The sequence below is a fragment of the Mesocricetus auratus genome, unplaced genomic scaffold (genome assembly GCF_017639785.1).
Source record: "Mesocricetus auratus isolate SY011 unplaced genomic scaffold, BCM_Maur_2.0 Super-Scaffold_100004, whole genome shotgun sequence".
In the NCBI taxonomy this organism is placed as follows: domain Eukaryota; kingdom Metazoa; phylum Chordata; class Mammalia; order Rodentia; family Cricetidae; genus Mesocricetus; species Mesocricetus auratus.
Window position 1 is genome coordinate 97,071,380 of NW_024429189.1, and position 14,973 is coordinate 97,086,352.

Genomic DNA, 14,973 nt, shown 5'->3' on the forward strand with positions numbered 1-14,973 from the left:
AGACATGGGGGGCAGCAGTGCCTCCCGTGCATTCTGCCAGCACAGGTTCTCACCTTGAGTAGCCTGACTCCACCCTGTATGCCCTGCCCAAACCTTAATTCTTCATGTAGCAGCCAAATGATGCCCTTTAGAAAACTAAAAATGTAATCATGTCGCTCCTTATCTTAAAATCCTGCTTGAATTAGTAGAGATCTTACTAGAAATGCCCATACATGTACAATTTAGGACTTTTTAAGTGGTGACAGATAGTTTCCAAACTTGGTTTCAGCCCTTCCTCCTCATCTCACGTATTTATGATATATCAGATCTGCCGTGTCACCGGATGGCCTCAAGGCTACTGTGGAGTCAAGGATGACCTTGAACTTTTAATCTTCCTGCCCCCACATCTCAAGTGCTGGGATTGCAGGTGTAAACCACCATGACTATTTTTTTCTATGTTGGGAAACAAACCCAGGGCTACAAATATGCTCGATAACTTAGCTATATCCCCAGCCCTGTTGTTTCCTCAAATTCTCACAGTATTTCCCAGGCTGGCTTTATTAAATCACCATCCTTTTAACAGAGGTGATGGCCCATGCCTTTAATCCTGGTACTCCGGATGCAGAGACAGGATGATCTCTTTTGAGTTCAAGGCCAGCCCCTGACCTCACATAGCTCTCTCATTTGCTCCTCCAGGAGAAGTGTGCCCAGTACTGGCCATCTGATGGCCTGGTATCCTATGGAGACATCACAGTTGAGCTGAAGAAGGAGGAGGAATGTGAGAGCTACACTGTCCGAGACCTCCTGGTCACCAACACCAGGGTAAGATGGGCATTGGGTGGGACTGCTCCTACAGGAAAAGTAAGGCTTCCACTACTTGCCTGACCCCCTGTCTTCCAAAGGAGAACAAGAGTCGGCAGATCCGACAGTTCCACTTCCACGGCTGGCCTGAGGTGGGCATCCCCAGTGACGGGAAGGGCATGATCAACATCATTGCAGCAGTGCAGAAGCAGCAGCAGCAGTCAGGGAACCATCCCATCACAGTGCACTGCAGGTACTATGGCCCCTCCCTCACATGGAGCCCAAAGAAATGGGGGGGGGGGTGATGGTGAGTGTGGTCAAGCCATGAGGAGACACACAGAACAGAGTACTGCTGAGCACCATGGTGTTTGATGATCCGGACAACTGGGTGATCAGAGGGGATGTTGGAGTCTGAATTCCCACAGCATGTGCTGAGGAAGTGCTAATAATGTTCAGATCCTGAATGACTCAGGGGAACAACAAGAGAGGCCAGCACTGGAGAGACCGGCTGACTAGGTCATGTGGGGGTGTGGGCCTGCTCTCCTGAAATATGGGAAAGGAGAAAAGAGTATTTTGACAATGGTTGGGGGAGCAAGAAGGCTTAGAACTAACCTGTTCTCCTCCCATTCTTCACATCATATCTGAGCCATCAGTAATCCTGTTCTACCTGCCTCCTCTTCTCAGAACCCAAATATTACTTACTACCTCCCCCACAGCTCCTCAGTCTAGGCTCCCTTTCCTCCCATACTTGTTTCCTGGTAGATCTCCCTTCTCCCCTCCCTCTCTCCTCCCCACCTTCCCGTCTGGTCCTCCCCATGGCTAACACAGCAACCTTAAGATCTTGAAACAAGTCTGACTTCGGGTCCGGGAGATGGTTCTGCTGGTAAAAGCAAGCCTGATAACCCACATAAAAAGCCATCTGTGGCATCCTTGCATCTAATCCTAGCACTCCAACAGTGAGCTAGGAACCCTCAGACCAGCTAGCCTGGTGTTAACAGTGGCAGAAACAAGAATCTGCCTCAATAAGGTCAAAGTTGTCTTCTAACCCCCGTGTGCAAACTATGTGTGTGCATGCCTCCACACCCTGCAGCCTGTCTACACACTCACACTCCCCTCATACACAAATAAATACAGGTTGTTTTACAAAATGGATCAGTAAGACTGGACCATTCCTACCTAGAATCCCAACAAGACCCAGTATGATGTGAGGTCTCTTTGCTAGTCAGCGAGGCATACCAGGCCAGCATTTTCCTAGGCTCTGATCTATACTATACCTACCATTCTCCCTTCCCTTCTGCATCATTTTGGCACCTCCCTCCCCTAAGAAGCTTGTTCCCAGAGAGCCAGCCATAGTGTATCACTGTCACTTTGGTGTCTGCTCATGCAGCATCCTTTCAGAGAGCCTTCCCTGAGCATCCTACCTGGAGCTCTGTTCCTAGGAAGACTACTGAGCTCACAGCCCCTGCCATAGAGCAGATACTCAGTATCTGGTAAGAGAATCAGCTGGTAATTTTGGACAAAGTGGATCATTTCAAGATGGAAGTTTGGATCCCTTAGAAAGAATGGAAAGGAATCGCCAAATAACAGGGCGAAAATTTGAGTCAGCAAATGGTGAAGACAACCTAGTCATTGAAGATAGACAGCAAGAAGTCAAGCTGGCAGGGGATGTGAGAATGTCCCACAAGCACATCCTTGGTGCACACAGGAAGGCCATCAAAACTCCATTCTCACCTCTTCAGAGCTTTGCTCTCACAGAGCCCAGGCAAAGAGGGCAGAGGTGAACATGGGTCTCCTGTCCCACTGACACCTTCCCCTGGCAGCTCCATGGATGACTCATCTGCAGAACCATCCTCAGCCTGCATCTGCTCCTACACTTGCCCCTCAGGATAGACAGCTACAGACAGCAGGTGTGGTAAGTGTATCTGCTCTGTTTCAGCGCCGGGGCAGGACGGACAGGGACCTTTTGTGCCTTGAGCACAGTCCTGGAGCGCGTGAAAGCAGAAGGAATTTTGGATGTCTTCCAAACTGTCAAGAGCCTGCGGCTACAGAGACCACACATGGTCCAGACACTGGTATGCTACACATCTTTGTGTGACCACACTAACCACAGCTCTTCCCTGTCAGGAGCAAGCCTCATAGTCAGAAGACAGGAAGTACCTTGGGAAGCAGGGTCAGAGTGGGAGCACAGTCTGTGACCGGAAGAAATAGAAGAGGTTAGAAGGAAGTGCCTGGAGCCTGGGGAGATAGTTCAGTGGGTAACAGCATTTGTTCTGCAAGCATGTAAACCTGAGTTCAAATCCCCAGCACCTACCTAGAAGGCTGGGATGGCTGTCTGTATCTGTAACCTCAGCATGGAGGGCAGACACAGGCAGGTCCCAAGAGCTCACTAACCAGCCAACCTCGCTGAAACAGCCATCTCCTAATTCAGTGAAAGATCTCTGTAAGGGACTAAGATGAGAGCAGTTGGGGAAGATGCCCTACTTGATGCTCAGGCTTACAGGTGCACAACCACACCTGAATACCCACATGTATACATCACACATGCATGCACTCATCCACATACACATGTGCAAAGGAATGCCTGAATAACCCATGGGCTTTGTCTGTACTCTGCTTTGGGTTCTGGTAGAAAGGAGTGGGCAGGAGTGCCTGCCTTTTTTTCTACTTAGCCTTCCTGTTCAGAGATCTGACTCTTGTCAGTCTGTATATCCACAAAGGTTTTCCCCAATCTTGTGGAGCTAGAAAGGCTTGAGGGGAAGTGTGAGTTTTAGGAGATCTGAGAGAGATGAAGCTTTTGGAGTTAGGATTCATCTCAGCCTGGCAGTCTGGGCATGATAAGAGTCACTCTAGATGCCCCATGTTCAGCCTCGCATGCTTACATCTGACCCTGCAGAACCTGGAACTGTTCTCACATGTCTAGTCAGCTGTCTGTAGGTCTACTGAAGTCCACAAACATTCTTTTTTTTTCTCTCAGTTTTTCATTTCCAAAACTGGGTCTGTTAGGCCATGGTAGTGATACACACCTTTATTCTCAGCACTCAGGAAGCAGAAGCAAGTGGATCTCTGTGAGTTCTAAGCCAGCCTGCTCTGCATAGCGAGTTCCAGGCCAGCCAAAGACACGTAGTGAGATGTCTAAATAAAAAAAGTGGGGAGTGGGGTCCATTAGAAGCTGGGCTTCACCAGTCCCTTTGGTAACTAGTTTTCTTCCTACTTCTGCTTATTCTTTAGGAACAGTATGAATTCTGCTACAAGGTGGTGCAGGAGTACATCGATGCCTTCTCAGACTATGCCAACTTCAAGTAACAGGTGACAAGGCCCACAGACAGGAGAATTGCCTTTAATATTTTGTAATATTCTGTTTTGTTAATATACCCAAAATTGTATATATCTTATAACTGTTTTAGAAATGGCACATAGGCTTCTATTACCTATTAGGTGGAGATTTTGTATGTAAATGTGTTAGCACTGATAGTCTTTTTTCCAGTGTTTTATTGGGGAATTAAATAGTGTGATATTTGGATTGATATCATGAAATCCTCAGCCTGGAAATTGGGCTGGATTATTCTTTGCTTTAAATCTTTTCCTAAAGAAGATAAACATAAAACTCATTCCAGGTAGCTCGGTGCCAACTAAAACAAAGCACAAAGTTCTCAGAGCTCTTGAGGCAATGGTTGTCTCTATCCCATGCAGGCCTCTTTCCCTCTCTGTACTGTAAATATCCCTCCCCTTTCCAGTTCACCCTTGTCTCCTCCACCTACACCCCAGTGTCAGCCACCCCCAGCATGGGGAATAATGAGACCAGAGCGGAACCTCTGGCACCACACTGGGGATCATCATGTAATAAAACTTTTGATTCCCTGAGGAAATGTTGGTCCCTTTGTCTTGGACAGGGCAGCCTTACTAGGCTGGGGCTCTCCTGGGTTGTCCCTAGCCCTGCTGTTGGCTGCTGTCTCTAAGTTCCCTAGTCCTCTTTTCTATCAAGTGTAGTCATCCCAGCCACCACCCAGCTGTGCTCCCTAGGACAAGCAGCTAGGTTCTCACTGAGTTTCTCTAAGGGAAAGGACACCAGGGGCAGAGGAGCTGGTGCATACTTGAGCTGAGGCCAGTCTGGTCTGTCTAGTTTCTATCCAGTTTTTAGTTGTTTTCTGGAGATGTGTTTATTTCTGTGTGTAAGTGTGGGCACACACATGCCACCACACACTAATGTTGAGGAGTTGGGTCTCCTTTCAGCTTGTTTGTGAGGCAGGGTATATTAGTCATTTTTCTACTGCTATGATGACCAAGGCAACTTATAGACAAAAGTATTCAATTTAGGACTCACAGTTCTGAGACTGAGTCTGTGACTGTCATGGAAGAGCATGGTGGCAGCAGACAGATTTGGTGCTGAAGCAGTAGCTGAGAGCTCACATCTTGATCTACAAGCTCCAGGGAGAGAGGGAGGGAAGCAGGGATGGATACTGGGAATGGTATGAGCTTTTAAGCCCTCAAAGCCCAGCCTCAGTGACACCCCTCCTCCAATGAGGCCACACCTCCTAATCCTTTCCAAACAGCTCCACCAGCTGGAGACCAAATGTTTGAACATATGAGCTCATGAGGGCCATTTTGTTGTTGTTGTTGTTTTTTGTTTGTATTTGATAGGAGAACTGGGCTGGAATTATAAACACTGCTAGAACATAGACCTAAGGCTGTCCGGGTCTATTTTGAAGTATGATCTTGCCACTACATCCAATTTTTTCTCTTTGTTTGTTTTGTTTGTTTTGGTTTTTTTTTTGAGACAAGGTCTTACTATATAGCCTGGACTGACATGATTCTCACTCTGTAGACTAGGCTGGCCTTGACCTCATAGAGATCTACCTACCTCTGCTTCCCCAAATCACCATGCCCTGCCAGTTCTTCCATTTCTGATGAATATTCTAAAGATATAATATTCTCATCCTTGTGATGGGAGCTGGGCCACTGCTGCCAACCTGGAATAGGAAGGCACTCAGAAAGCAAGCAACTTCATTTTTGTAAACAGAAGCAAAAGTTATACTTTCTGTTTTCACTGGCGACAACCCAGGCCTGTAGCTACTGCCTAAGGGTATTTTGGAAATCTAATGGTCACTTGATCTGGCAAGGATGGTAGATTATCCACACACCTCCCAGCATTACAAGCAGCTTCCCAGCACAGTAGGTGTTCCTGTTCACAGAGGGAAAGATGGAGAGTGGGGCATGCCCTCTGCTTCTCAGGGCTTCAGCAGTTACCCTGGCATGTTCCACAGAGGCGCACGCAGAGGTAAGCGCTATTGGGCTGCCAGAAAGGGAGTAACTTACACTAGACCCAAGGGGTGCTGATGAGAATTTAGGTGAGTCAAAAGGAAAGGTGCCTCTCCCCCCAACCCCCCACAGGTCTCTGAGTTCAAGGCTAATGTAGTTTGCAGAGTTCCAGGACAGCTAAGGTTAAAAAAAAAAAAAAAAGGTGAGTTGAAGCTGCCAGGAGGTACCTTCAAATCCAGACAGAGTGGTTGTGCAAAGGAAGCCTAGTTATGTGCCACATACTCACAATGTTTGTGTAAAAGAAATGAGACAGCTCAGTGGTTAAGAGAACTTGTTGCTGTTGCAGAGGACCTGGGATCTGTCCCCAGCACCCACATGATGGCTCTCAACCATCTAGTTCCAGGGTCCAGTGCCGCCTTCTGATTTCTTGGACACCAGTCAAGCAAAAGATGCGCAGACATACAAGCAGGCAAAACACTCATACACATAAAATAAACTAAGTCTAAGAAAATTTAAACTGGGCATAGTGGCAAAGTGTCTTTAAACCCAGCGTTTGGAGGCAGAAGCAGGCAAATATCTGTGGGTTCAAGGCAAACCTGATCTATATAATGAGTTCCAGCACTGCCAGAGCTTCAGAGTGAGACCCTTAGCATTCATTTCCTATTCCTACTAATAAGGCAACTCTAGGAAGTCACAGTTAGAGCCATCCTGAAGCTCATGCCCAGCATCAACAGTGGTATCTCTCATGCTGTTGTCATTGTCTGAAAGTTGGGTGCACTTGATTGCCAGTGGCTCTGGTCACCATTATGCCAAACTTGTCCCTACCTTCATATTTGCTTTTCAACCCAAATCCAGAATGGCTATTAACCCTATAAATGTTGCTTTTTACCCCATTCCCACCCCCAGAGGTTAATGACTGGCAGTGAAAAGCAGAGCTACTGGCTCACACTTAGGCTACAAAGACCTTTCTCCAGCAACCAAGCTAGTAGGGTCCAGATCTACAAATGACTGTGGGTTGAGCACAGGATGAGGATTATCCCTTACTCTCATACGAGGGGAGACTGCAGGGTCACTTCTGCTGGGCTGCCCTCCTGGGTCTGCTTGGAAGAAAGAAAAGTCAACTCGGTACTACCCCACCTAAGCCTACCTCCATCCCGAGTGCCTGAGCCCATGTGCCAAGTATGTATTGGTATGAAGCCTTTTGCAGTGTTTGGGTTTTTTTGTTTGTTTTTGTTTGCTTTTTGGTTTTTTTCAAGACAGGGTTTCTCTGTGTAACTTTGGAGCCTGCCCTGGAACTTGCTCTGTAGACCAGACTGGCCTCCAACTCACAGAGATCCGCCTGTCTCTGCTTCCCAAGTGCTGGGATTAAAGGTGTGCACCACCACTGCCTGGCACTTCTGCACTGTTTTGCAGATGAGCAAATATGAACTCTCTTAAACCTCTGTATAGACTGCTGGGCTTTCTGTTCTTAGGCCAGAGTTCTGAGTGAGGTGAGTCAGGGAATCCTCAGGCATTGGCCTTCCCCAGGTCAGTTTCCGTTTGAGGTTAGGAAGGGTGCAAGACTGAAAATGAAGGAACTTGAGTATGCAGCCCAAGAAGTAGGAAGATGAAACCTGAATATAGACCATTGTCTGTACCAGCAAAATGCTTGGAGAGTAAAGGTGCCTGCTGCCAAGCCTGACAACCTGAGTTCAATCCCCAAGAAAGAAAATGCACTCCAAGTTGTCCCTGGAATTCTCATGGCATATATACATATATACATACATTCATACATACATACACACACACATATACACACACAATGTAATAAACTGTTCACAATACATGTCTAATTAGATGCAGAGTTGATTTCCAAGTTTGAAACAGGTCCAATTAAACTATGTCATTGTCCACAAAGCTTGATGTGCATGGCCATTGAGGAGGAAAGGGAGAGCAGTTTTGAAAAATGTAAATAGGATTGAGGCACATTCTGCACAAATCAGGATGATTTAAGTTCTATAAATTCACTGCAATGTCTGGGTCAAGGAACAAAACTTGCACTTTGGTGTTTCTCAAACCTTAGGAGGTATGGCCAGAATCCAAAGCATTGGGCTGGAGATGCAGCTTCGTTGACAGAATGCCTGCTTAGAAGTCCTGTACGTAACCCTGCACTGCATGAACTGGTCATGGTGCTAACACCTGTTATCCCAACATTCAAGAGCTAGAGCAAAGGCTCAGAAGTTCAAGACCAGCCCCAACTAGAGAAAAGAAAAAGGTTTCCAAAAAAGTGCCGTGTGGATTTGTTCTCAACATGTCTGTATGGTAACCTACTGCTGTTGGTAAAGTTAAGTTCAGGGAAATATCTGTGTGCACCCCTTTTGGCCACTTTGTAGCCACTTTGAGTTTGTGTGCGTGCTTGCGGGCGTGCGTGTGTGTGTGTGTGTGTGTGTGTGTGTGTGCGCGCGCGTGCACACATGCGCACGTGCAATAGAATGCATGTGTGGAGGGCAGAGAACACATTGCAGGAGTTGGTACTCTCCTTCCACCATGTGGCTTCCAGGAATTCAACTCATGGCCTCAGACTTTACAGCAAGTGCCTTTACCTGTCTTGCATGTTCACCATTTTAATTTTTTAATGCATTGCCTGGGCACTTGAATATGAGTGCAGAAGGCAGACGTGTTGGATCCCTGGGAAATGAAGTTACAGGGGATTTTGAGCTGTCTGATGTGGATGCTGGGAACCAAATTCAACCTCACTGCGGAGCCATCTCTCCAGTTCCCTTATGATTTTTGTTTCAAACTCAGATCCCTGGTATTTTAGGGTTTCTATTGCTGTGATAAGACATCATGACTATAGCAACTCTTCTAAAGGACAGCATTTAATTGAGGTGGCAGTTTACAGTTAAGAGGTACAGTCCATTATCATAATGGCAGGACCTGGTAGTATGCAGGCAGACATGGTGCTGGAGAGGTAGCTGAGAGTTCTACATCTTGCACAGGCAACAGGAAGTAGACTCGGACACTGGGTGTAGCTTGAGCCTATAGAGCTCAAAGCACTTCTCCATAGTAACATACTTCCTCCAACAAAACCATACCTTTAAAAGCCAGCAGTAGCCAGGTGATGGTAGCACACACCTTTAATCCCAGCCCTCAGGAGGCAGAGACAGATGGATCTCTGTGAGTTTGAGGCCAGCCTTGTCTACAAAGCAAGTTGCAGGACAGCCTCCAAAACTATACAGAGAAACCCTGTCTCAAAAAACCAAACCAAAAAAAATAATAAAATAAAAATAAAAAGCCAGCAGGACTTCATATTTGTCCATGGACGTGGATGTTGTAGGAAGGGGGTTGAGTAGCAGCCTGCATCTCCCTGTTTGAAGATGTCACTGCACCATGGCATGGTGGCACACATAGGAGACAGATACAGGAGTATTACTACGAGTTCAAGGCCAGCCTGGGCTAAGTTGTAAATATAATGCCAGCTAGTTTGACCCTATTGAAGGTTTTTGTTTTGTTTTTAAGACATAACTGAATTTGACATGAGAGGAAATGGAGCTCCTGGTCATTAACTCCTAGGATCATCTGATTAGGGTCCTGCAGCAACCCAGAGCCCCCTCATCCATAGTTTGTCCCTCTAGTCATGAACTGCCCAGAAAAGTCTCCTTTTCCAACTTCTGTCCTCACCAATTCTATCTGTTCCTGTGCTTGCACCTTAGCATGGGAGGGTCAGCAAATCAAATTACTTGACTTCCAGCACCACTGCACACCGGTCCACAACCCCACAAGCCACAGAGAGGGAGCAGGAAGCCTGCCTACTACTTCTCTAGCTTCAGATAATCAAAACATCTGCACAGTTTATCCATGTTAGGACTAAAAATCTGTGTTCTCTGCACTTACACTAAGGAAACCCCCCAAAAGAAGAATAAGTGGGCTGGTGGTGCTGGAGAAATGACTTAGTGGTTAAGAATACTTGGTCTTCCAGAGGTCCCGAGTTCAATTCCCAGCAGCCACATGATGGCTCACTGGTGCCCTCTTCTGGCCTTCAAGGATACATACAGACAGAACACTGTATTACATGATAAATAAATCTTTAAAAAAAAAAAGTGTGGTGGGCCTGACCAGCTGAGGACTTCAGAGCTAGTGAGGTTAGGAGGCCTCTAGGAAGTGGCTCATACCCAGATATATATTCTTGGCCCAGACACTGAGATTGTCTGAGGTGCCAGTTGTCTAGAGTGACATGAAAAAGAAAGTTAGGCCAGATGTGGTGGCACATGCCTTTAATCCCAGCACTTAGGAGCCGGTGGCAGGTGAACCTCCATTGTGCATTCCAGGCCACTAGAGCTATGCATTGAAGCCTCCTTCAAAAATGGAGAGGGATGGGCTATGTGTGGGAATGCCAGGCTCCCTAGCTGTAAGAGCAGCCCTGCAGTGGCCAGTTCCAGGCTAAGTTGGCAGGAGTGACCTTGCTGCCACTGACCATCATGGACACTCAAGGGCTCAGCAGTGGTCTCATGACTGGTACCCTCAAAGAAAGACTCCAGCTCACTCCAGGACTCCTGGTGTCAAAGGGCAATAGCGCAACCAAGCCTGAGAGGAGAGTCTGGGACTCCTCCACCAGCCCTGGGCCTGGAAGTTGAGAGCAGAATGTAGGCAGCCTCTGTTCTGAGAAAATATCTGCTGTTGAAGCCAGCCCGGGCCACTCCCAGCCTCCCAAGTGCCCTGGTATTCTTCTCTGCAGAAGCTGGTGTTGACAACACTTGAAGGGACACTAGCTCACCCTCCCCCATTCCCTTCAACTTGCTGAAACAAAAAAAACAAAAACAAAAACAGATTATATCCCTAAAGCTAGCCATCAAGGCCTGTTCTCTTATGTGAACACTTTCCAGTGCCAGACTCATTCCTGAGGATGGGTACCAAAGTCTAGCAATCAAAAGCAGTGATGGTACATGCCTTTCATCCCAGCACTCGGGAGGCAGAGACAGGCGGATATCTAAGTTTGAGGCCAGCCTCATTTACAAAGCTATACAGAGAAACCCTGTCTCAGGAAGAGAAAAAAAAATACCCCCTTTGGTTCACGTAACTAGCATGCCCAATCAAAATATACCACCACATCCTAACCCAGTCTAATACAGACCTCCCCGTTTTCTACTGTTAAAAATTACACCTGTGGCCAGGCGGAGGTAGTGCACGCCTTTAATCATAGCACTCTGGAGACAGAAGCAGGTGGATCTCTGAGTTTGAAGCCAGCCTGATCGATCTACAGAGCGAGTTCCAGGACAGCAAGGGCTGTTACATAGAGAAACCCTGTCTCAGAAAAAAATAAAATAAAATTACACCTGCAAAGTCATTTGTTGCTGTTTTCTGCCTGAGTCAGAAAGCAGTCGCTTTAATTTTTCTTAACTGCTTAACAGAGGATATCTCTCTGAAAAGAGATGTTTGGGTGTGGTTTGTGCCTAACCCGGAGTCTGGGAGGAAATTCCTGCTTGGGGGAGGGGATGGGGGTCCTCCGTCAGTTCTGATGAACCATTCAGCTGCAGAGGGAAAAGTACTAAAAAGCTTCAGTATTTCTCAAGGTGGGCAGGCTTGTAGAGACGAGGATCATCTCACACAGGTCGCCCACCATAAGGTCAGAAGAACAGTAGCTGATACTGAGAACCAAGGCAACTGCCGAGCTGCCCAAGACCACAACAGGGCAGTGCAGCGCAAGGAAATGGTAATTTGTAAGTCTAAAGTTTAAAGTGCACATGGAAAGCGCTTAGTAGGAGGAAGTATGAGTCTAACTTAAGTGGCTATAAGCTCAGAATTTCGTGCTTCGGGCCAGAAAGGCTAAGCAGGCCGCCTGCTAGAGAGCCGCAGAGTCAAACGCTTGGGGGCCGTGTCCAAGCTTGTGAACGGGTTGGCGGAGTGACTTGTGGTATTGCCAGTCACTTGCCAGCGACGCAGCCCATCAAGCAGTGGCCATCAAGTTTCTCCGCCCCTTCCACCCCCAAGAGGCAATGGGCCAGACAACAAAAGCTCCGCCTTAAGGGGGCGGGGCCACGAAACCGGGACTCCCGTGGTGCTCCGCGGCCACTTCCGGGCCGGGCTTGGTGCTGGTTCCAGCTGTCATGTTGCGCGCTCTGAACCTCCTGCCCCCCCGACCTGGGTGCCAGCCCTCAACTGTGCTGTTCCTACCCGCTCGCGGCCGCAAGACCCGCCACGACCCGCCTGCCAAGTCCAAAGTCGGGCGCGTGAAGATGCCGCCGGCAGTGGACCCTGCGGAATTCTTCGTGTTGACTGAGCGCTATCGGCAGTACCGGCAGACCGTGAGCGCGATCAGGTGTGTGCAAAGGGCACGCGGCCTTCGGCACCCCCTAGGAAGTCTTGGGGAGGGAAGTTGGGTGCCGACTTGAAGCCCATCTTCACCCAGGCGAGAGTTCGTGTCGGAGGTGCGAAAGAAAGCGTACGAGGCTCGATCTGGGGTCCTGGCCGAGCGCAAGGTGCAGGAGGCCGCCACGGAGCACCGGGAGCTCATGGCCTGGAACCGGGAGGAGAACCGGCGGCTCCAGGAGCTGAGGTACGAGGCGCGAAGGGTTGGGTTGGGCTCCGGGCCAGGCTCAGCCGTAGGCCCCCTCACCCTCGGCTTCTTGCCCTTTTCAGGATAGCTAGGTTGCAGCTGGAAGCACGGGACCAGGAGCTGCGACAAGCCGAGGAGCAGGCCCAGCGGGCCCGGGAGAAGCAGGCTTGGGTGCAACTGAAAGAGCAAGAAGTGCTCCAGCTGCAGGTGGGCCGAGGTGGAGGGGAGTACGGGCATTGGATACTCTGGAGAGGGCAGTGCAACGAGTCTTCTCGCTCTGCGCAAGGAGAGCATGTTTGCTCAGTGAAAGGTTACAGGCTAGTATTTGCCTTGTGAAACTAGAAATCAGGGAAACCCATAGCTGAGACATGAAACTGTTTTCAGTGTAAGGGGGAGTGACGGGCTTGAGGGAGTCCACCCCCTCTAATCAGTCCTAAGTTCTGACTGAGAGGTGGGTAATCGGTTGGCCAAGAAACAGGAATATCCAGCCTGGTCTACAGAGGGAGTTCTAGGACAGGCTCCATAGCTACACAGAGAATCCCTGTCTGGGAAAAACAAACACAAGAAAAAAAAAAAAAAAACGGAGAAAGAGTCAGGAATGTGATGGCTGAGGACACCAAGTAGAAGAATGATGGGTCACTCAAAAAGGCCTGGTGCTGCAGTGGGCGATGACACAGGATCCACCACACTCAACACACCCACATGGAGCTCACTGGGGACGGGAGCAGACATGGAGAGAACAGGCAGGGGCCCTTGCTTATATAGGGAAAAGTTAAGAACGAGTCTTAGTGAACTGGGATCATGGAGCTGCTGTTAGCCCAGCTCCACGAGGCCCCAGTGCCACATGGTGTTTGCATGCAGAGGATGTTGGGCCCCAGCCCCACGGGGTCTCTGTGAGTTGCTGGTCAGCCTACAAGTGCAACTTGTTTTCCAGTCCAAGTGCTTCCTGTTTTCTAGTCCTGGCTTACCGCCCTGGCCTTGACCCTCTGACATCAACATTCAGCAGGAGGAAAACACGCTTTCTTCTACCTGGGGTTTTTCCACTGTGCTGTAAACCTGTATATAAAGCTCCTCCCTCCTACAAGAGGGAGACCTCTTAGCACTTGCAATGAAGACACACACACACACACACACACATTCTCCTGGCAATAAAGACAGCACATGCATTCTCTTAGTACAAACAAGTGGACGTCTTGTCTCTCTTTTCCTGATACCTTGGAGTTGCTTGTGGTGCAGGGGCCGCAGAGCCCTTATGCAGCCACCTAACGCATGCACAACACAGTCATGCAGACTTTGACAGCTGTCAGTGAGGAGCGATCACCTGTCAAACATGGATCCCAGGGTGAGGGCAGGTAGCCCAGAGACGAGCATGGAGAGCCTGAGGATTAGAGAGGCCCCATGACCAGGACAGGTTCCCTAAGGAGAAGGCCCAGGCCCAGGAGAGGGCTGTCACCGAGTGACAGGCAGGCACTGAGGAGAAGGGGGAGGGGTAGTGTTGGGCACAGGAACAAGGCCAGGTTGCCCAGAACCCAGGGAGAGGGAGAAGCCAAGACATCAACACCTGGGACTCTTTGAGACACCTTTCTTTAAGGATACTTGGAACCTCAACCCTCCTGGGCTACAAACAGTAAGCTGTACAGAGTGCCAGCTCTGAAGGAGTTAGCATGTAGCTAACCTTTCTCTTCCCATAGGAGGAGGCAAAAAACTTCATTACCCGGGAGAACCTGGAGGCACGGATAGAAGAAGCATTGAACTCTCCAAAGGACTATAACTGGGCCATCACCAGAGAAGGGAAGGTGGTCAGGAACTGAGTAGAGAGACTCCTAGGGGTCCAAAGTAAGGACAGTGCTTGCCAAGGAACCATGGGTCAGGGATTGGTGCACCCTATGCGGGATGGCTCAGCCTTTTCCAGAGCAGCCCCGTTCAGTCCAGGTTCTTCACTCCCCACCTAACTGGACACTGTTCTGACACCACTTACAAAGTGGGAAGTTTCCTATCACACAGGATCAGACTAGACTTATCCCCTCAAGCAACCAAGCTATTTTCTGAGTCTCGTGAAGTACTGTAAACCAAATGTTTGCTGCTTTTATAAAGTTTTGTTAGAACCCAGTCTTTCCCTTTCACTGACGGTACTGCTAGTGCTGTGATGACAGAAGTAAGTGGTTATAATAAAGGCTAAACTTCTTGTAAAATCAAAGGCATTTGTTATATGTCCTTTTTTTTTTGTAGACTAAGTTTATTTGTGTCTGAATTTTTAGGTCTTTAGTTTACTAGGCAGAAGCAAGTTTCACCTAATTGCACCATAAGTTAGTTACCTGCTTTGCTAAATCCTGGGCATTGCTAACTAGGGTTTGCTGTGTCCAAGACCCTGAAAGCAAAAAGGGATACCCTGTTTGTCCTGGTAG

General features: G+C 48.5%; 2 protein-coding genes across 6 annotated transcripts in view; both read left to right on the forward strand.

Annotated features, from left to right (window-relative positions):
• The window catches only part of Ptpra (protein tyrosine phosphatase receptor type A), a 100,124-nt gene extending 91,749 nt beyond the window's left edge, over positions 1 to 8,375 (forward strand). For 2 of the 5 annotated variants that reach the window (XM_013112358.3, XM_021226338.2), the window contains 4 exons: positions 676 to 801; positions 882 to 1,033; positions 2,717 to 2,852; positions 4,009 to 4,641. In XM_013112358.3, coding sequence (XP_012967812.1) covers positions 676 to 801; positions 882 to 1,033; positions 2,717 to 2,852; positions 4,009 to 4,083 — 489 coding nt within the window. In that variant the 3' untranslated portion in view covers positions 4,084 to 4,641. Of the gene's footprint in view, positions 1 to 675; positions 802 to 881; positions 1,034 to 2,600; positions 2,693 to 2,716; positions 2,853 to 4,008; positions 4,642 to 6,382; positions 7,712 to 8,098 lie in introns of those variants that run through there. The other 3 variants (XM_021226336.1, XM_021226337.2, XM_021226339.2) reach the window with 3 other exon arrangements.
• A 2,977-nt stretch (positions 8,376 to 11,352) lies between these two features.
• On the forward strand, positions 11,353 to 14,765 carry Mrps26 (mitochondrial ribosomal protein S26). The gene is made up of 4 exons (XM_005068631.4): positions 11,353 to 12,331; positions 12,422 to 12,568; positions 12,652 to 12,775; positions 14,260 to 14,765. The coding sequence occupies exons 1-4, from the start codon at positions 12,120 to 12,122 to the stop codon at positions 14,377 to 14,379; spliced, it is 603 nt and encodes a 200-aa protein (XP_005068688.1). The 5' UTR covers positions 11,353 to 12,119; the 3' UTR covers positions 14,380 to 14,765.
• Positions 14,766 to 14,973: the final 208 nt, after the last annotated feature.